At 36.9% G+C, this 22,528-nt stretch overlaps 1 protein-coding gene and 1 long non-coding RNA gene across 2 annotated transcripts in view; one reads left to right on the top strand and one right to left on the bottom strand.

Annotated features, from left to right (window-relative positions):
- Positions 1-3,940: 3,940 nt before the first annotated feature.
- NAA11 (N(alpha)-acetyltransferase 11, NatA catalytic subunit) lies at positions 3,941-12,933 on the top strand. The gene is made up of 2 exons (XM_003898714.4): positions 3,941-4,858; positions 12,258-12,933. Exon 1 carries the CDS (start codon positions 4,157-4,159, stop codon positions 4,844-4,846), a length of 690 nt encoding a protein of 229 aa, XP_003898763.1. The 5' UTR covers positions 3,941-4,156; the 3' UTR covers positions 4,847-4,858; positions 12,258-12,933.
- An 8,482-nt stretch (positions 12,934-21,415) lies between these two features.
- LOC103884377 overlaps positions 21,416-22,528 on the bottom strand; it is a 349,506-nt gene continuing 348,393 nt past the window's right edge. Inside the window, exon 4 of the long non-coding RNA XR_002522050.2 lies at positions 21,416-21,797. This is a non-coding gene — a long non-coding RNA (uncharacterized LOC103884377). The remainder of the gene's footprint in view (positions 21,798-22,528) is intronic.

The following is a 22,528-nucleotide window of genomic DNA, read 5'->3' as shown; positions in this document are numbered from 1 at the left end:
ACATCAGCCACCTGAGTAGCTGAGACCACAGGTGTACACCACTATGCTTGGCTAATTTTTTTTTTTTTTTAACATATGTAGGGACATGGCCCTGCCATGTTGCCCATGTTGGTCACAAATTCCTGAGCTCAAGCGATCTTCCTGCTTTGGCCTCTCAAAGTGCTGGGAATGCAGGCGTGAACCAGTGTATCCAGACTGAAAACTATTTCTGTGTTTGACTTTCTTTAAGATTAGGCCTCAGATTCAGAATTAAACAGAATCAAGCAAACAAACAAGAAAAGCCTTACTGATTAATGGGGTGCCCTTTCTTTCCAAACTTGTTTGAACCCACAATTACTCATCTTGCTTTAGTGGCTCATGGAATAAGAAAGGCAGAAAAAAGAGATGACAGTAAAAAATAACAGATAGTTCATATGCTTCTAATTCTTCCAAATTGGTCAATTTTGTTACATTTTCCCCATTTGTCAGGCCTATATTTTAGGAAGTCCAGTAAAGACAAAACCCATCGTTGTTAGGGTCATTTATAAGTATTAGGTTTGTTTATTCACACATATGAAGAAAAATTGTTCAAATGAAAGTGTTTAGGAAATGTTTTATATTTTTTTCAGGTATGTAATGTATTCTTACACTAAACCTGATAAAATTACTCAGGGTGAGGGGGGTAATAAAAAGCTATTTAAGGTCTCTTTATAATATTTGGAATAAACTTGTTTTTTTACTAGTAAGAAGAAAATTTATTTTGCAAGTCATATTGTAAAGGAAGTGTATATAGAAATTATTTATTCATCCACTAGCACCTCAGCGATATATAGAATTCATACAAGAGCTAGACAAGATGTGGAAACATAAGGTTAAAAAAAACTTAAAAACAAGAATGGTCTAATAACTGACAATTATAAATTATAAACTGTGTTGCTCTCCAAACATCTTCAGGAAAATGTTTGACTCTCACTGCAGCCAAAGTAATGGCCATTTTCTCTTTCTGGGTTCAACCAGCTGTCTGAAAACTCTCTCTCTCTCTCTCTTTTTTCTTTTTCTTTTTTGAGACACAGTCTTTGTGCAGAAACCAGGCTCCAATAATCATATATCTTGCCCTTAGATCCTATAAGCATGAGATACAACGCCAGTTAGGAAGATAGGAGCTTCCTCCACATGAAATATTATAGATATGACATAATGTCTGACTAGAACTCCAGGAGCTCTCATTTACAAGACATTTATATATTAGATGACTTTTTGCTAAATTTTTGCAAAACATTAATGAAGATTGCCAATGCCCTTTACTTATGATAAAAACATACCACATACAAAACCTGACAAGACATGCTAGATCTACAGTCCAGAAATTAGAAGCACATTATAATTCATCAGAGAACATTTATACTTGACCTCAGTAGGAGGGGCCAAATTAAGTACCACTTAATACCAACACCTCCTTAAGTGTCAGAGTTTTAGTTTTGGATCCATGCTTTCCACTGCAGTGAAATGAATATGCAAATGCTAAGGATATATGATAGAAACTTCTCTGTCAAAAAAGAAGAGAGTCTATCAGAATATAACCAGTTTTTGCATCTTTTGTCTTAGTGGCTGCGGTCATTGCAACTGGTAGACGCTTCTTCCATGACAGAGACATTGTCATCATATTCTTTCTATGATTATATATGTATAAAGATCACATTATTGTATATTAAAAATCATGCTTATTACTATTGGTTTTGGTACCACGCCTACTCTAGAATAAGTCAAGTAAACCGCCCAACCCTTGGGCATTAAGCCAGCAACTATTCTATATGGAAGGATATAGTATCTGTAATGAACCTGGCTGCATTTAAATTAACCCTGTCAAAGAATACAGTGCACTCAAGTTTCAATAGTGTATGCTTTTTAAAAGAAGAACCCACTACAGAAGAATCAACAAAATGACTCTTCTGGATCATGCTTTAACTACAAATTATAGAGCCCCGTCCATGGTGTCAGGCACAACCCAAAGAAATTTCTGAATGGGAATAATACTGGTGAACAACTTTTCCAATGTATAGAGCCTATCAAAAAATCAGGGAGCTAAAATATTTATGTAAAATCTTAAAAATGTATTAATAGAAACTGCCAATTGTCAAAATGCAACAAAAAATAGTGGCTATTCAAGCTATGTTTCACAGATCACATGGCTCTAGGTTACTCTAGCTATTAAAGGAGGGTATACCCTCATTTGAAAGAAAGCTGCACACATATTTTAGATTAGTTAAGAGTGTATCCATGACCTGGCTAACCACAACATAATTCATTTTGGTAATTGAGCTCTGAGGTCTGCTAGGAAACTGGGAAGAAAGTTTATACGAGACACACAGATAATTCCATTTGTGCAAGTAGTGCTAATAAAATGTGGCTTCCTTGCACTATTAAATACCCCAAATCTTGCTTCATCTAGATGGCATACTACTTATTCTTCTTCTGCAGGCTGGGGTGCAGTCATGCAGTCATCGTTCACTACAGCCTTAAAATCCTGGCCTCAAGTGATCCTCCTGCCTCAGCCTCCCAAGTAGCTGAGATTACAGGCATGAACAACCAACGCCAGCTAAGATGACATTAAAATCTTTAAATGCATCTAGAAATAAAACGTAGGATTTATGACAAAGGTAACAATGCAGTAATGTGAAGAAAGGATGATAATCTTTTTTCACAAAATGATGTAAATGGTGCTATTCGAATTGCATATCCACACAGGAAAAGAATATCGGGCCCACCGATACCTTACAGCATATACAAAACTAAATTCCAGTCAATTGCAGATCTAAATATAAAATCTAAAACTAACAATCTTAGAAGAAAATATAAAAGAATGCATCAATCACCATGGAGTAGGCAAAGATTTACTAAACAGAACACAAAAAGCATTAGCAACCAAATTTTAAAACTGGAAAAAATTGAACTATATTAAAATTCATGCTTGGTGTCAAAAATCACCATTAAGAAAGGGAAATATCAATCAATAGAAAAGGATGATATTCATTACAAATATTATCTAACAAAGGACTTATACCCAGAATATATTTTGGATAAAACTCAAAAATTAATGTGAAAAAGACACACAAGTAGAAAAATGAGCAAAAAGAATCTGAGGAGCCATTTACAAAAGAGGATACAGTATGGCTAATAAGCATATAAAGTGCTCAACTTTACTACTCATCAGTGCAATGCAAATACAACCACAGTGTAATAATTCTACCGCTACAAAAGAATGGCTAAAATAGAAACAATGGGGAAATAGCAAATGTTGTTGAGAACGTGGAGCAACCGCTCTGAAAAAGTGGCAGTATTTATAAAAGTTGAACATCATTATATTCACTGGCCGAGGAATTCTAGTCCTAGATAAATACGCATTTGTTCCAACTAAAGACATGTCTAGAATGTTTAACTACCCTAAGGGTACTATTCCCAAACTGGAAATGACAAAATAGCCAGTAATAGTAGAATTGATTAAAAAAAAAAAAAAGGGACATATTTAGGCAATACAATATCAAACAAGGAAGACTATAAAGAACCGTCAGCTATACACGAGGTGGCTGAAACCTACAAAGAGTGAGTGAAAAAAACCTGACACAAAAATAATACATGCACTATGATTCCATTTATATAAAGTCTGTCAGAAGTCTAGGAAATCGTTATTTTTGGGACGTTGGAAGCGGGTACTGGAAGGGGACAGGAGGGGGGGTTCTGGGATACAATGTTCTTTATTTCCTCTAAGTTCCTGTTATATGGGTTTCTCCAGTTTGTGAAAAATTATTCAGATATACCCAAATCAAAAAGTTAAAACTTAAACAAATAAAAATAATAATTGCAATGGAACACTTTATTTAAAACCAAGGAGGTCACAATGAACTCCTGTCTCCCCACCCCCTAACCCCTGCGCACGCAGACGCACAATGAAGTGAAACCTCATTGGCTGGGATCAGTGACGCACTTCTGAAAGCCGCAGCTTAGCACCATCTTTTCCATCTCCTGCTGTCTGCCTTCCCGCCATCTGGCCTCCACGAGATTCAGCCCGGTGGTGTTAGGCCCCTGGGCTTGATTCCTGAGGCAAACAGTGTCCCTTAAGGTCGGCAACAGCCTCTTCTGGGTTCACTGCAGTCCAACCGGCTCCCTACCCGCCGCCATTATGAACATCCGCAACGCTCGGCCAGACGACCTGATGAATATGCAGCACTGCAACCTCCTTTGCCTTCCTGAGAACTACCAGATGAAATACTATTTATATCATGGCCTTTCCTGGCCCCAGCTTTCTTACATCGCTGAGGATGAGGACGGGAAGATTGTGGGCTATGTCCTAGCCAAAATGGAGGAGGACCCAGATGATGTCCCGCATGGCCATATCACCTCACTTGCCGTGAAGCGTTCACACCGGCGCCTCGGCCTGGCCCAGAAGCTGATGGACCAGGCCTCCAGGGCCATGATAGAGAACTTTAACGCCAAATACGTGTCTCTGCATGTCAGGAAGAGTAACCGGGCAGCCTTGCACCTCTATTCTAACACCCTCAACTTTCAGATTAGTGAGGTGGAACCTAAATACTATGCAGATGGGGAAGATGCTTATGCTATGAAGCGGGATCTCTCGCAGATGGCAGATGAGCTGAGACGACAAGTGGACCTGAAGAAAGGCGGGTATGTGGTCCTGGGCTCCAGGGAGAACCAGGAGACCCAGGGCAGCACACTTTGTGGTTCTGAAGAGGCCTGTCAGCAAAAGAACCCGGATACCGAAGAAAGTGGCAGTGACAGCAAAGAACCTAAGGAGTCTGTGGAGAGCACCAACGTCCAAGACAGCTCAGAAGGCTCGGATTCCACCTCCTAGAGCATGCTTAAGGTATTCTGTCTTCCCTGACCTAGTACCTCCCTCTCCTAAATCCCTGCATCCATCCCCCCTTGGCCTGCCCAATTCCATCCTGTCTTATCCCATTCTGGCCCTGCGAGGTTTTACGGTAAAACCCACCTGGTGACCTTAGGGAGAAGTTAGAGTTGAGTTGAGGGAGACTCATTGCACGCTGTTGAAAGTGAAATACGATACCAACTCATGCTGAAAGTAGATTAATTTCAATGAAGAAACAAGCATTTATCCCGCTTTCTGGGCATGAGTTGTATTTCAGGGTAATCACGTAGTTGATGGAAGGCATTTTTTTCTTTATGGAATTCCAGTTAGTAATAATGATAGAAATATAAAATCATCATTTTGCAACTCTTGATGAAATAATGGACCCAGCCAAGAGTCATCAGTGGCTAATAGCGTTAGATAAAAGTTGGAGCACTTTGTAGTGATGGATCAGACTGACAATACTTGAATTCAGTGTAGTCCGTCTTCACTAAATGTGGAGACAAATACTTGTCTCCTTATGCAACAGGAAGTGCACAGTACTACCTATGAAATATTCTTTCCAAAAGAAAATTATGAGATCTAACTACCATTTTACAGAAAATAGAGGGACTTGTTAAACAAGTGCAAACCGTCAAATCCAGAATTAGAGGTTTTTACAAAACAAATGACCTGGTTTCTTCAACAAATAAATGGCACTGAAAAAAAAAAAAAGGATGAAGCATTTTCTATTAAACTTTACAGATACGTTAACTAAACTCAACTGTTATGGACATTGTTTGGATACTGATTCAAACAAACCATGTATAAGACATTTTTGAGATAATCAGGCAAAATTTGAACAGGGATTGTATTCTAGTAAGGAATTATTAATAATTTTATTAGAGGAGCTAAATGGTATTGTATTATTATGTTTAGAAAGTCCTTATCTGTTAGAGATACATACAGAAATAATTATAGCTGAAAGACTAGGATGCCTTGGATTTCCTTTAAAATAGTCTAGCAAAAAACAAGATTGGAAGAGGGAAAATGAAATAAGAATGGCAGTTATTGTTGGGTTGGGAAATGGGTACTTAGGGGCTTCCTTGTGCCATTTACTCTTTTGAATGTGTGGAAATTAACATGAAAAGTTAAAGAGCCAAAACTTTTTTTTTTGAGACAGAGTCTCGCTCTGTCGCCCAGGCCGGAGTGCAGTGGTGCGATCTCGGCTCACTGCAACCTCTGCCTCCTGGGTTCAAGCGATTCTCCTGGCTCAGCCTCCCAAGTAGCTGGGACTCCAGGAGCCCGCCACCTCGCCCGGCTAATTTTTTTTTTTTTTTTTTTTTTGAGATGGAGTCTCGCTCTGTCGTCCAGGCTGGAGTGCAGTGGCGCTATCTTGGCTCACTGCAAGCTCCGCCTCCCGGGTTCACACCATTCTCCTGCCTCAGCCTCTGGTGTAGCTGGGACTACAGGCACCCGCCACCAAGCCCGGCTAATTGTTTGTATTTTTAGTAGAGACGGGGTTTCACTGTGTCTTAGCCAGAATGGTCTCCATCTCCTGACCTCGTGATCCACCCGCCTTGGCCTCCCAAAGTGCTGGGAATACAGGCATGAGCCACCGCGCCCAGCCTAATTTTTGTATTTTTAGTAGAGACGGGGTTTCAGCATATTGGCCAGGCTGGTCTCGAACTCCTGCCCTTGTGATCTCCCCGCCTCAGCCTCCCAAAGTGCTGCGATTACAGACGTGAGCCACCGCGCCCAGCTCTTGTACTTCTTAATACACACTTATGCTAATACTAAAAAACCACTGAAACTTAAGTTTTAAAGGATTGGTATGTTAGAAACAACTTAATTGTAGTAATATAATACTACAGTATTTCTTCCAGCAAAGAACTTTGTATCACCTTAGGAGTTTCTAGGGTCAGTGAGCTATTGGCAGTTTACAGGCTTTAACATCTTAATCTAGTCACCTTACCCTTACATAGTGTGAAAGGCAGCAACTTTCTCATGGCAAAATCTCGTCATAAATAGTGTATTCTGTATATAATTTCAATGCGTGCTATTTGATTAGTCATTCATAAAAATATTTATTTGTCAGGCATTAGGCTTGGCGCTGAGTATACAGCAGTGATCAGAACAGACTGACGTTTATATAGCATGTAAGAATAAATGGACTTTTTTTTGCATTTTAATGGCAAAACCCAAACTATAGCACACTAATCCCATTTTATTTTCATTCAGTTACAGTTCAATAGGTTATAAAAATTTAGATACAGTAAGTCTTTGGTAATTAGAAAGAATCTGTCCTCAGAGGAGGTTTTGCATTTGACTTTTAATAACCTGAAAGTTTCACAATGACTGATTCATTTGTTCTAATGCTAAAATAAAGGCAGCAGAACAGTCTAAAAGAAAAGATGAAATTAAACAAAACTTGATGCCTTGAGAAAGTGTTGTCAAATTTACACCTGGCTTGTTAACCCTGGAGGGTTCTATCAAGACTCTTTGAATCAACAAACCGTTTTAAAAAAATTTCAACTTTCAGATTCCTTCATAGGACTTACACAGTATTGATCTCATCTTTGTAGTTACTTGCTTCTCTTCAGTGTTAAACTCTAGCTGAGAACAGAGCTAATCAGAGGTGGTTTTAAAACCATGTATGTATATACATATTTTATATATATAAAGCCATATATATAAAACCATATATATGTATTATGTACACACATACACCTATAAAACTTTGATGAATTCAAAAGCACTTAACATCTGCTATGAGAAACAAAAATAATTGCCACTCTAGTAAAAGAAGAGAGAAATAATAAGAAAATTCATTGTTGTGTCACAGTTATAAATTTCAGCATACAAATTCAAGAATAATTGAACTGTTTCTTTATGATACTGTAATTGAACTTTATTTCTAAGTTGAAGGAAATGTTTCCTGGACTGAACTTCACCCTCTTTCTTAGTTGTTATCTGCTGAGACATATTCAGTGGCCGCATCCAATCTTTGATCTTCAGGATTCACTTCTGGGTCTTTTCCAGCCAGAGGTCTCTTACCATTTTGGTAGCAAGGGTGTATGAGTATTAGTCTGCACAGGCTAACTGGTCTAAAAATTAACTTCCAAGTCTCAATAACTTAACCCAGTAAAAGCTTATTTGTCACATCATAGTACAATGTGGGTCATCAGTGTGATGGCGATGTGGAGTGGAGGGAAAAGATGGACCCTACTCCATGGAATCATTCAGGGATCCATTTAGAACAGGGATTCTTAATTTTCTGTAGCTCCCTTTGGCAATCTGGTGAAGCAGAAAAATGTTTTTAAAAGATGTAAAAATTACATCAAATTACAAAGGAAAACAATTATTGATATACAGTTATCAAACTTTTAAAAATATTTTTGTTGTAATATATGTGGTTTTTGTTGGCATATTGAATAGCCTAGTAACTATTATTTCAAAGTAAATTTTAGTATAAATGATATTTAAGATATCAAGTATAATGTGATATGAAAATACCTATGATTTTTATTGGTGACAAAGTCTCAAGTACTGCTAATACTACTGTGCATTGATTCCTATGTTCATAATTTAAAGAATTGCCAGACTTCAGTTAGAAGTTGATGCAAATACAGAATTGTTTTTGTTCCACATCCAAGGTCATGGTTCTCCTACATTTTATTAAATAGATCCCAGGTTAAGAACTCCTAATTCAATGACTCTTGTCATTTTTCTAGAATCATAAGACCTTCAACTGGTTCATATACATTCAACTAGCAGATGAGAGAAGAGAATGTATATAGTGGTTCATAAAGGTTTTAAAAGTCAAGTCTTACCCAACTAACTGCAGGGGAGGCTATGATATTTAGTTTAGCTTTGTGCTCAGGAAAGAAAAGGAGTTCAGTAACAACACAGCATAGTATCTGCCACAATAGGAAACATCCTAGTGGTGCTCTGGACTATGAGAAGTTTTGCTTTCATGCCCGGTTAGAGGCATGGGATCATACAGCTGCTCTCACTCCATGACATGGCCCAGGGAACTCTGTTAGGCTGTCTGAGGTTGTCTACATAAACGCCTGACATATATTTCTTCTGCTGTTTCACAAACGGGCATGGAAAACGATGGGATTCTGTTATCTTGCTGCCATTCTGCCTCTTAATTAAAACCTAGAACAAATGACCCCTCTCCTCTGAAGTCCCCCAAACTGTCTAAATCTTCACTTCCATCCCATTTAATGGGGATTCACCAGCACATAGGTCTAGCTCCCTGAATGGGGAAGGGCTACAGTGAAGAAAGAAAGAGCAGGAAAAACATCTAAAAGGCTCATACTGCAAAAGTACTATCCTTCTATAATTGTGGTGCTCCCTCCTGTGGAGCTGGAGTTCAAATACCTATAGAAAAATGTCCTAAAAAATATTTTTCATTTTCTCTCTCTGTACTTTTGGATTTGGGAACAGAGACAGAGTTAGAAGTGATGCTGAGCAGGACAGTTGGTGAAGAACTGGTTGATTTCATCTGAAAAATGGTAACAAAAATTACTCTTCACCCTATGAAAAGGCATTGTTTTGCACGTGTTAATTCTAAGCACTATTAATGATGTGTTTCATTTATTCCTCATAATAATCCTGTGAGGTAGGTACTATTACTCCCTTTTGTGGTTAAGGAAATCATATCACAAAGAGGGCTGTATGTTACACAGATAGTAAGTGGAAAACAAGGATGCAAACTCAGGTGGTCAGACTCCATGATTGAGAGGATTAAATGAGTCAATCTGCGTAAATTGCTAAGCACAACTCCTCACACGCAGTAAAATAGTCCATAAATTTTAGCTCTTAATATAATCGATAGTAAGAGTAACTTTTCAGGTTCTCCTCTTCTCCATGGTAATCAAATAATAAGATGTTGTGTATGAGCAGCAACAGTTTGCAATCTTGGAAGGGAAATGCATCTTAATGATTAAAATAGCTTTCACTGACAAGCTAGATGTCAAAGCATTCAACTGAATCAACGCTCGTCAATGGCAGAGTTTCTAGGGAGCCATAGCAATGAAGACAGGTCAGTTCAAAACATGCTGGTTGAGGCAGGAATGTCATCAAACTGCTGTTTGTCTCCTGACAAGAAATATGTGGTTGATGATTAATAACAAAAATGAAAAAAATGCAAAATCTTAGCGTTTTCAATTGAGCTGGCAACATTGAGTTAAGTAAGGTTACTTCAGTGACTCTCCCTTTCTGGTTTATTGTTTGTGTTGCTAGGCTGTCATTCTAACAAAAAGTAGTTAAATGTTCACATGAGCATTCACTGAAATAGACTGTTCTTAATTTTACCAGACAACTAATTATAACTGTAATGATATAATGAAATAAGGAAGAAACCTACAGACTGACAGGTCTGGTAAATTCCTAGTATAACCTTACCCCAGATATGCCAAAAACCATAGATTTCAAATGCAACTGCACTCTATGAAGATAAGAGAGGGGTTTGGGAAGAGATAAAATATTGTTTTGAAATACTAATCAGATAGATGCCATTTGTTGAATTATTTATAATCTCTAACAATGTCACCTTTCAATCAGTGTATGATGACTGAAATGTAGGATGTAGGATGACTGAAATACTAACTTTTTCAGAAGTAACTGATAAAAGCAGAGGTTTTTCCTAAATTTTGTACTCTGTGCTCTAGTATATGAAATCTAATGAGCTTTATAGTACAGGAGGTTAGATAGAATATTTAAAAATTCTTTGAATGGGCAGTGATTCAGAGAGCCAGCATAAAAGCCTTTCTGAAAATATTCTACAATGTCATTTCTATAGATAAATATCGTTAGAAAATTATAGGATTTTTTTTAAAGTAAAGCCATAATATTCTCTTTCATGTTTTTAACACCATATCGACAAATAGCATGTATTTGTCAGGCTTCCATAGCCCACCTTTAAGAAAACCTGATAATGTAAAACTTTGAACTTAATAAGCTAAGACATTGAGGACTTGGGCTGGGCACAGTGGCTCATGCCTGTAATCCCAGCACTTTTGGAGGCCAAGGTGAGCGCATTACCTGAGGCCAGGAGTTCAAGACCAGCCTTGAAAATATAGCAAGACCTGGTCTGTACAAAAACTAAAAAAAATTAGCCAGCATGGTGGTGTATGGTGGTGAGTGCTTGTAGTCCTAGCTACTCTGGAGGCTGAGGCTGGTGGATCACTTGTGCCCAGGAGTTTGAGGCTCCTGTGAGCCGTGATTGCACCACTGTGCTCCAGTCTGGGTGACTGAACAAGACCCTGTCTCAAAAAAAGGACTATAACACTAATATTTTAAAGGGAATCCTTATGAAAAATACCTATACTCTTAAACAACAAACTGTCCTATAGCCTTTATTACAGTGTTACTTGACTTCTTCAGTTTAATTTCTTAAAATTTTCAAGCAGTATTTACTGAGATAACTAAAACAGCTATATAGTGTTTTTATATAACTTATTTTGCATGCCCGTATTAAAACGAAAAAGGCAATGATGATAGTCTTTCTGGCCTATTCTTCCATATCTTGTATCTCTTTTGTTATAACAAATATACTTTAAAAAATAAGATTTTACATAATATTACCTCTTACAACTGGCTTCACTTGTTATTCTGGCAACAGAATTTTCTATAACAATGATTCTGTACAAAAATGCTTTTTAACTGCTCTGTGCATAATAGTCAACCTCAATCTCATTTACTTCTGTGCATATGATAGATGGGAAGGTACTCAGTAAATATTTATTGAATGAATGAATGAATGAATGGATCTCTCAAATTATCCATATAATAATTTTTTTAAAGGAGAGAAAAATAATGTATGTATGATACTACTTCCTTTTACCTGATGTAATTAGGGTACTTTAATTTGTGAATAAAGAATCATAATGGTTATTTTGGTTTCCTATCCAGGTCTCACAGAAAGAAAATATGACTTATAGAGTAGGACACATTGCATCTAACTTATCAAGAGCTAAAAAGGCCTTTCATTTCTTTAGAATTGGAATAAATTTTCTTTGGAGTGGAGTAGGATGGGATAGAATTTAAAGATGACAAGCAAAATTATCTCAGTTTCTTTAGTTTTAAAATAGGTTCTTTGGTGGTAAATCCCAGTTTTTTGGTGTTCTTTCCATCGCTTTCTCCTGGCAGAAACGTCCTGTAGATGTCAGGAAAGGTTCATGTGTTCTTACAGCAGGGAGGAGAGAGAGCCCCAGATCTGTGTGTGGCCTTTGTGCAGTCATCTGAATTCTCGCTGACTTCCATGGAGATACATCTAGTCCAAACTAGTTACTGAGTTTCTTTATCTGCTACTTCAGTCTGTCATTAACTAAACCAGTATTCTTTCAGACTTGTCGGAGCTTATAGCTCTCCCTTTCTCATTTGTTTTCTCCTCATTTTTCAACAGCATTGCAGGTCCTCATGTCTCAACCACATCTACCCTGTGAACCCTGGCTTAGTCTGTCTGCTCTGCAGCATCTGCTGTGGGGATCATCTCACAGTGACCAAAATGGGTTCTTACTCTCAACTCTAAACAACCACCTTTCACATATCCTGCTGGGATCATGAAGGAATACCTGGACACAAGAGCTGCTGCACAACAGCCAACGAAGTTTGAGACCTGCCATTACAGAACCTTTCTTGGCCTACTCACACGGTGCTGCCGTTTTATTCTGTTTGTAGTAGTCCTCTGTTGGGTGTGGTTATCCTGCAAGTTTTTCTCCTTTTAGAATGATGAACAGGAAGCAGGGCAAACTCTTAAAGCTTTCCAGCTTTCAGTTTTTTCTTTTCTTTTTTTTTTTTTTTAACCATTATTTACCTGGGTTTTCATCCATATTTTTTTGCCATTATTTTACCTGAGTTTTTTCATCCTTGAGGAGGTGAGGTAGTCAGGACCATGAAGTCAGACCTTATGCCCCTTTCCTCCTCTTTCCTGGAAGAAGTATTCTGTTTCTTTTTCCTTTTTTTGAGGAGGGCATCACCTTCCCAGTGGGAAAAGGTGTTAAGTTACGGGCTTCTACTGTACAATCAGAACTTGGAGATTTTAAGAGAAGGACAAACGGTAATTAAATTGGAATCTCTAATATGCTTGTTCGTGTTAGTTTTTTTGGGATGATGTCACTTGGCATTTATTGAGTACCTGCAGTGTTCACACACAATGCCAGGGCCTTCATTAGTAATATATTTAACCCTTTAACCCTCTCAGCAACCCTGTAAAGTAGGCATTATTATCCCTGTTTTACATATGAGGGAACTGAAGCTCAGAGAAGTGAATTAAATATCCAGGATCTGAACCCAATTCTGTTTGATTTCAAAGCCAAAGTTCTTTCTACTTTCCTGTTCCTACTCTTTGAATTTTATTTATAAATGTGTTAAAATTTTAGCAAAAATGGAGAATCTGCTGTTTAAAAATGTGTTTGCTTAATACATGCCTACTGTATGTCAATTGTGAATATATAACCTACAATTATAATCTACTTTTATTATTTTTCTCTAGTAAAAATAAGTGAAGACAAAGTACTTTGACCTCTGCAATAAAAGTCACCAGATAAATCCAGAGTTATCATTACTTAATGTTGTTTTTATGTTCACTGAATGTGAATTACCAAAGTATATAACATTTTTCATGTTTAAACTTTTATGAAAACTGTTGTGTATGGATTTAAGTCAAAGCCTGGACTTTATCTGGTGACAAGAGGTAAGTCTTTTCTGTGTAATCATCATTAGCCCTGCTAAGCACTTCTTACAGATCTCCCCCACTGCACTCTAAGAATGTCTACCTAATGGTAAATGATTGCCTGAGGCAGATATAAAAGTTTTTCCCTACATGAAAGGATTTACCATTTCTTGTGCTAATACAGTATGATACAGTCTATCTTTCCATCTTTTCCTTTTTCTTTTTAATTTTCTATCTCCATGCTAAATTATTTTATTCTTTCCTCTCAACCATGTGTTTATCTCTTTATTTTTAAATATTACAACCTTCTAACATCTGTCTCCAGGGCAGCATAATCTTACTGATGAAATATTCCATGTTTTCCTTGAGCTTTTGTCAATATGTCTTTGTGTTAACAGCTTAGCAGATGGAGAAACAGAAGGAGCAGCCTCAGCTTACCTGAATGATTTTTCTCCAGCACCAGGCACATTGACTTGCTGTCTCTAGTAACTTGATAAGAGTTGGAGCAATTGGCAAATGAGAAATGATATATGACTTCTGCAGTGTTATTTACTAAAATAATTGGCTGCATTTCTTTGTTATCATTATATCTTCTTTCCCAGTCTCGTACCAGGAGAAAGCAGAATTATAGCACTGTCTGGTTTGGGCTATCCCTGTTTAGATAATAAAAATAAAATAAACAATAATACTAACATTGCTTTGGGCATAGATTAGCATGTTCATGATGGTTCCAGGATAGTAGTAGTGATATAGCAGCAGCAGTGGCTTTTTGAAACATAAATTGTGGGAGCGTGTGGCACCATTTTTTTCGTAATAGCATTGTTCTTTTTACACAGGAAAAGAGTTTTTTTTTTTTTATTCTGAATGGACTGACTACTTTTTACTGAAGCACAGTCCTAGAGAGAGCAAAGCAAGGCTTTGAAGCAAGGAGGGAAGATAGTAATGGTGTGAATACCCTGGTACTAGCTATATTTTATTCACTTGCAGCTTTAAATAAACTGGATGTGCTCAAGTCTGCTAGCAAATTATTTAAAGATAATGATCAGGACGCTAAGTTTTCTTTGGTTAAAAGAAGAAAACTTGTGAATGAAGCCTGTGAGTTCCTAGTTAGAGTCTGTGTGGGTTTCCCTTTGGAGATAAGAGCAAGAGGCAAGAGATGACAATCTGAAATAAAAATAATGGGGTGTGTGGATATATGGGAGAAATGGGGACTAGTAGTGGGAATTAGTCCAAAGCCAGGAAAATTTAGAATGGATCCGGACTGAAACACTGGAAGGAAAGTTTTCTTTATTTTTTATGTGCAGCTAAGTCATTTGGGTATTATGTTAAAAATGCAGACTCTTTTTCAGTATGTCTGGTGGGGCCTGAGTATCTGCATTTCTAACTAGTTCCTACATTGCTCATGTTGCTGGTCCGGGAACCACACTTTGACTAGTAAGGGTCTTAAAGCTCATCTCCAACTCTTAGACTGGGGTCCAAAACACCTGTGACTATCCATTAGGTCATTTTATAATGGATTAGACCCTAAATAATTCAGATTCCCCATCTTAAATACACATTTACATAAATCCTGTTTGTCTTTGAGATTGTGTCTTGATGGCCTAATAATTTCAATAAAAAGTTCATTAAAAATCTGTACAACAAAAAAGTGTGTGTGTGTGTGTATATATATATATAAAATGTATCGATAGTCAACATTTTATCTGTTAGGATGCTTTGATATAACAATTTTGCCTCATTGGCTTCTAGGCAAGTGAATGGTGTATGAGATTTTTAAAAATTTCACTTCTAACTCTCACTCAATTTATTGTGTTCATTGCTTGGTAAATTAGCTCAGACACAAATTGTTTTCCATGCTGACATTTGACAGGATTTGAAAAAGACTACTGAGTCTTTTTTTTTAATTTTAAGGAGTAGCAGACCTATGTGTGGGTTCAGGTGGTCTAATAGAGATTTTCCATCCAGGGATAAGAATTTCTAGCCCATTGTTTCTCAAAGTATAGTTCATATGCTTATTTATTTAGAATCACCTGGGTGCTATGTTAAAAATGCAGTTTCTTTGTCTCTGGCTCAGACTTACAAAATCAGTCCTGTATTTTTAACAACGCTGCAGGTGATTGTTTTGCACACTGTCATCTGAAAATCACTGATCAGTACAAGGCATTGAATTCTTCATAAAGGTAATATGAAGGGAGCTTTTTTCCATGGTAATACTCTCCAGACAAATTAATTCATCAAAAGAAGCAAATAATTCAGAGCAGATATAACAAATTTTTATTATAAAACATGGGAAAGGGTGAGGTGGTATATGGTAACTGTTCACTTTCTGTAAACTTAAAACTGTTCTAAAAATAATTTATAAATTAAAAATATTTTTAAATTACATAAATGTGAATATTTGACACACATTTTTCCATAAGTATTTTACAGAAATGTGAGATCATGTGTGTTATTTTTTGGGCTTTTTTGGTCATTACTTTCCTCCTCATCCTTTCTTTTCAAGCAAACCATAGCTACAACTTGGCAATGGCGGTATACAGCAAAAGCCTGAAGGATGAGAACATTCACAAATGACACCATGAAATTTGTCCCCATTTGTTTCCGGAACAGAAATCTCAAATACTGCAGTGTCTTATTAGGAACCAGACACCTAGCATGTCTGGAACCACATGTCCTTCCATGCATGTCATTAGCTTCTCATATCCCATCACCATCTGGGCATCTTGAGTTAGAACTTTTAAGAACACAGTACCCAGCCAAAATCCAATGAAACAGACTAAGTGACTTATCAAGATCCTTTTTCATATTAATACTTTTTCCTAGACATGAATGCTTCTTTTGAAATCTTGAAAGACACAGATCATTTCCTTGAGGTGCACTTGAAGGGTTATTTAAACACCATGTTTCCTTATTAGGGCATGGGAATTACATTTTGTGAAGTTCTGGGGAAAAAAAATCTTTTCATTTTAAATCATACATATATTGCTTTCCTAACCAAAATTAAGATAGATTTCACACCTTTGGAATATTGTCATCACCTCAACTGCATTTTATGGAAGCTTACCTAGAGAACACAGTCTTTAGCAAGTTGAGCGATTTTCACAAGTGGTGGTTCAATAGAGTGAGAAATCACAGAGTGAGGAGTGTAACAGCTGAAATTTTAGTCCTAGTTTGGCTTATTACCACCTGGATGTCCTCTGGCACATCAGTTTTCTCATTTACAAAATAGAGATAAAAACTTTTGTGCTTTTAGGGTTATTGTGTAATGAGTTAGTGTAAAAAACAACTGCATTGTAATTTGTAAAAAGAAAAATGTTACTGTGAACATGTTTACTTTTTAGACATTTTTACCCCTCAATTTAAACTGGTATAGAGTAACAGTGATCTTTTTTTGTTTCCTCTGTAATGGTCCAGGAAAGAACCAGTGTTTCAGAGAATTTATCATCAAACAATAACTGTGTCAAGCAATGACAAATATATGCATGTATGTGGATATTTTAAGGGATAAAATACGGAGAAGGTGAATTCCTGTAAATATAGCAGGCCAACTTTCTATACATTTATTTAAAAAGAAAAGACTCAATAAAAGTTATCTTTTACCCTCTATGACCTAAGCATTCATATGTAATATATTTTTCATGTAAAGCAAACTGTACTTAATCTCCTATTTACATGGTTTTGAATAAAAGAAATTCACACACACACACATACAGTGACCAAAATTTTTACATATTCAAAAACTAGTAAACTGGCCGGGTCTGGCGCCTCATGCCTGTAATCCCAACTAATCAGGAGGTGATGTGGGAGGATCCCTTGAGGCCAGGTGTTTGAGATCAGCTGGGGCAGCTAAGCAAGACCCCAACTCTTTTTTGTTTTATGAGATGGAGTCTCGCTCTGCCACACCCAGGCTGGAGTCCAGTGGCACAGTCTCGGCTCACTGCAACCTCCACCTCCCAGGTTAATTCTCCTGCCTCAACCTCCCGAGTAGCTGGATAGCTGGAACTACAGGCGTGTGCCACGACGCCTGGCTAATTTTTGTATTTTTAGTAGAGATGGGGTTTCACCATGTTGGTCAGGCTGGTCTCAAACTCCCAACCTTAGGTGATCTACCCGCTTTGGCCTCCCAAAGTGCTGGGATTACAGGCATGAGCCACCGTGCCCGGCCAAGACCCCCAACTCTTAAATAAATAAAACATTAGTAAACCATGACAATACATTAGGGCAAGCATCTGGCTGGTTTTTCATTACCAGAACTCTAAAGAGTGTTAAGTCTCATAGTCTGGCTTTTATTCCTGAAAGCTGGTACACAAGTTAAAAGTTTGACTGTTTGTTAAATAACAAATCTTATAAAGAATTGTGAAAAATCATGTACTCTCTTGTATAAGGAGGCTTTTAGGAAACAAATATTTCTAATTGCTCCTTTGGCAATCAAGACATTTTTGCATCCTGGGACAGTGTCGCTTAGTAAGATTCCCAGTGGGTGAGAGGTAGATCTCTTTTGTAAAGTGGCAGATGGATTAATGTGAAAGAAAGGTGAGAAAGAGGCAGCCCCATAGAACTGCTCTTAGGCAAATCACTTTAGAAAGGCATACATATGGAACTTGAGAATGCAGAATTTGAGTTCCTTAAAATTACTTAGGTCTGTGTAGTCCTTGAAAGGCAATAATCAAATATATATTTTTCAACATTTAATACATGTTCTTTAATTTTGTTATCTTCCTTATAATTGTTGGGGGTGGGGTAGATTAAGCTTATATCCAGTAGGTATTTAAGCTGAAACGTCACAGCTTTTGTGTGCCTAATTAGCATCATTGCCTCAACTGCATTGAGTTAATAGGTGGTAGCATCACAGAGGTTAAACTCATTCACTTTAGGGTATACCTAGAGTTACACCCTAAGGTACCTGCTTTGGAAATGTTGAAATATGTAATTGCGTATACCTTCCTTTATAAAGATAGCAACCCTATCAAAACTAAATCCTTGGCAGGCTAATAGGAGTGTCATGAAATAACCTGAAATTGTCATTGGTCAGCAGATGATAGAAATCTGAATTCAGAGTTAGAAAACTGGTTTAGGAGTGACAGTGTATGAAGGAGAAAATTGTCAGCTATTAGAAAGTCAAAGATGCTATTTTTATAAAAGCAAGGTGAAAAAAAAACTATGACAGTTGTATTGGATCCTTTGTTTTCTTTGTTCAAGAAAAAACGTATTTTTAATTACTGACTTGAATTTTATTTTCATAATGTAAAGTAGTTTTTATAATAATTGGGTACCCTGAATAATTAAAACAGACTGTATTTATAGATTAAATTTTTGCATGCTGTACAATTCTTATTAAAAGACATTTGGGTCAGTTTTGCTAAAAAACAGAAGTTCCTGTCTTTAATGAGGAAAAAGCATAATAGTGGCTTAAATTAGAATGTAAAGCTTTTGGAATCACCCCGTAATTCATGGCTTATCCCTGAGAATTCAAAGCTTTATAAATTATAAATCTTTTCCAGGACACCATACACACTGTCTTAAGTCAAATAGTGCTGGGCTAAGCCAAAGTCGTAAATGAATTCTTCACTCATCCCTGGTGCCCAGTATTATTTTTTTCTAGCTTACATTATACACCCTGGCCAAAACTAGAATTCCTTCAAAATAAGCCACACTGCCATATCACCTTTTCACTTCCTTTTCTCTTTCTGCTACTTCTTCCCACAGTTAAATCTATCAGTCAATGAAACCTACATTATAGCTGGTAATAAGCAACTTTTATAAATTATTAATAACTGGCAGACTTGCTCCTATAAATAATATTTAAATTTAATTCAAATAAACCTCCAATTGGTTGATTAAGCCTACCTAACCAATACCATTCTTACTCTACCTGTTTCAAGATCTAAACTGGGACTCCATGGGGTGTCCTGCCATCTTGAGCCACAGTTTTCAAAAGAAAGGAAGGAGGTGTTTCCTGTCTATAAGCAAGTGCAGGAATTAAGGTGCTAACTAAGCGGGTATTGTTGTATTTGAACCCCTGAAACTTTCTTTTCTGCATCTTTCTTCCAGTACCTTCTTGTTTCTTCTATATCTTCAGCAATTCTAAAGTCTCAATTTCCACATCCACAAAATAGGAATAGGAATAAGTTTGCTTTAAGGACCTGTAGAGTTGTTGCAAGGGTAAAATAAGGAAATTCACAGAAATAAACTGATAACCAGAAAATATTAAGGATACCAAAATATTGTTTCAGCTACTTCCTTTTTAGTTGTTGAGTAAACATTTTAATAAGTCTAATCATTCCAATACGTGTTTTTATGTTTGAATATTATTTTTGGCAGAAAGATGACTAAGTGATCATTGACTGTTTTTGTCTTTCCAGTTTTTTCTCCATTGTCTAACTTGTCTCTGAATGTGCCCAGGCAATAGCAGGTGCTCAAGTAAAAGCACGAATGAATGAAAATGAATGGTTCACAGATGAGGAATAATTGAGCCAATAAAAATTATAATGAATCTCATTTTATATCAATAACGATAGAATAGGCTGGGCGCGGAGGCTCACGCCTGTAATTCCAGCACTTTGGGAGGCCGAGGCGGGCGGATCATGAGGTCAGGAGATCAAGACCATCCTGGCTAACACAGTGAAACGCCGTCTCTAATAAAACTACAAACATTTAGCCGGGCGTGGTGGCGGGCGCCTGTGGTCCCAGCTACTCGGGAGGCTGAGGCAGGAGAACGGCGTGAACTCAGGAGGCGGAGCTTGCAGTGAGGGGAGATCTGGCCACTGCACTCCAGCCTGGGCGACACAGCCAGAGACTCCGTCTCAAAACAAAACAAAGACAACAACAACACCCGACAGAATAAGAATTCTTTTCAAACAATAAATACTATGTATAGAAGAAAACATTCCAGTGCTGTTTTATGCCCATAGTGAATTATGTCTATTTCCATACCCTGTTTTCAATTCTAAAAAGCAAATATCTTCCTAACGTGTCCTTGGACAAAAGGTAAAAATAAGAGGCACAGGTAAATAGAGAACACATCAAATCTTTTAATCAAGATGTGTTTTACCAAATATAACAGCAAACCATAAGCAAACGTGATGATCACCAGCGAAATCCTGAGCATTGCAAATCCAGTTTTCAGTTTGGAAACACAGCTAAAATTACATATGAAATGCTTTGAAAATACCATAGTACAATGTGATTTTCATCGGTGTTTATGTTTTTGAAAGGAGAAAAATGGCTAAAATATTATTTTAGTCCATGTGCAAAGCAAATTCTGTTTCATCTGTTAAAAAAATAAATGAGCAATAATCTCCAAGAAATCATCTTGACCAGCATTAATGACTAGTTTGGTAGCTAACAGCCCGAGGCATAGCCAGAGGCTATTAAGGCTCTTGGGGGAAAGAAAAGGTTGGTAGATTGTGGTTTACCAGTAATTAACTATAGGTATGAATCAAAACTTCCTAAGAAAAGAGATTAAAGTTACTTTGGATGACCTTATGTGTATGCTTATCTTTTCATACATCCCCCTCCCATACCTCTTCTAATAAACAGGAAAAGAAGATGATGCCATCATTTCACAAACCAAGTTGAAATGGAAATAATTCATGTAATGAAACAGGAAACACATGGGACCAATTAATGCCTTTTCAAGCTTGGACTATATAACTATAAGAAGCACTTAAAAAAAAAAAACTCAGTCTAACACATTAGGTGATTGTTGGTGAAATGAAACTCAATCATGAGATCATAAGGATTTTTTGAAGCTTTTTTTTTTTTTTTAGTTTTTAATCCTATCTCAATAAAAGTAAATACATAAGGATTATACATAAACCAAATCTGAAGTAATATAGATTGGGGAAACCTCAAGAGGGTCAGGAGATAATGAAGATTATACCTCAATATTGGGATTATGATGTTAGTTCTTTATTTCGATAAAAGTGGATAGAGATCTTTCATATCAGGGACAGGGCTTAGCTGTAAGGACAAAAGTAATCTTCTGGGAATTATGCATACAGGCTTGACATCATTTTTATTGGATGGCTGATGAACTGGAAAACTCCAGGATAGCCAGGCTTTAATTTGTAATCTTAATTTTCATATAAATCGGTACATTTCAGGGGGAGGCACGGGGGATGTGGGGACATTGATGCTTGCCGGCCTTGTGGTAATAAGACAGCCCTGAACCACAGGCAGCAGTACTAACTCATCCAGTATCTGATTCTGTCTTTTCCTCTGTCCATCTGTCTTCCATCTTTGCATCCATCATTTAACGAAATTTACAGCCTGCAAATACCAGAGAAGCTAATGTTAGTGCAATCTTCCCTCTACCTCCTCTCGGAATGATCTATAGTAATCTACTTATCATAGACATGCACACTATAAAGCACAATAATTTAGTTTTCAGCCAGGAAAATGACTGCCATTGTTTTGCAAGCATACATTAATGAGGATTTTTTCCCCCTTCTTCTTCTTTTAATTTTTGTAAAGGATATAGGGCATGAGAGAGCACCAGTTTTCCTTCATAAAATAATTATTTTGGTGTTTCCCATATATAATTTCATATCCATGGAATTACATAGGGGCAAAGTTATAAAACTAGAACATAGTGGAAATTTATTTGGATATATGGAAACTTGGTCCATTTATTTTCAATATAGGATCTATATGTCCTTTACATGGTTAAAGAAGTAAAACGCTGGTGAAAGGAATGTTCTAGAAATATATTAAGAAAATAAAATTTTCTTTCTGGATTGTTCTAGTCTCTTACAATATAAATAAAATTAAATTGTTTGGGCAAAATTATTCTTATCAAATGATATTTTAGTTGAATTAGCCACAGGAAACAAGCAATATACTACCTTCTTACATTGTTGTTATTGTTTTGAGGTTTTTTGTGTCTCCCAGCTCTATCAGGTTTTATGTGTCTCTGCCATTTGTTTTACCTTTGTCTCATTATTTTTTAGCTTTTGAGTGATTTCTTATAAAAGGAAAGGAAAGATAATAGTTCCTACTCC

Source organism: Papio anubis, chromosome 3 (assembly GCF_008728515.1).
Source record: "Papio anubis isolate 15944 chromosome 3, Panubis1.0, whole genome shotgun sequence".
Classification (NCBI taxonomy): Eukaryota; Metazoa; Chordata; class Mammalia; order Primates; family Cercopithecidae; genus Papio; species Papio anubis.
The sequence above is the reverse complement of the archived record's forward strand: the minus strand, read 5'-3'. Positions and strand labels throughout refer to the sequence as shown.

What these genes read in the sequence shown, in the direction of transcription:
- NAA11 (XM_003898714.4), top strand. Translation starts at nt 4,157, where the DNA reads ATGAACATCCGCAACGCTCGGCCAGACGACCTGATGAATATGCAGCAC.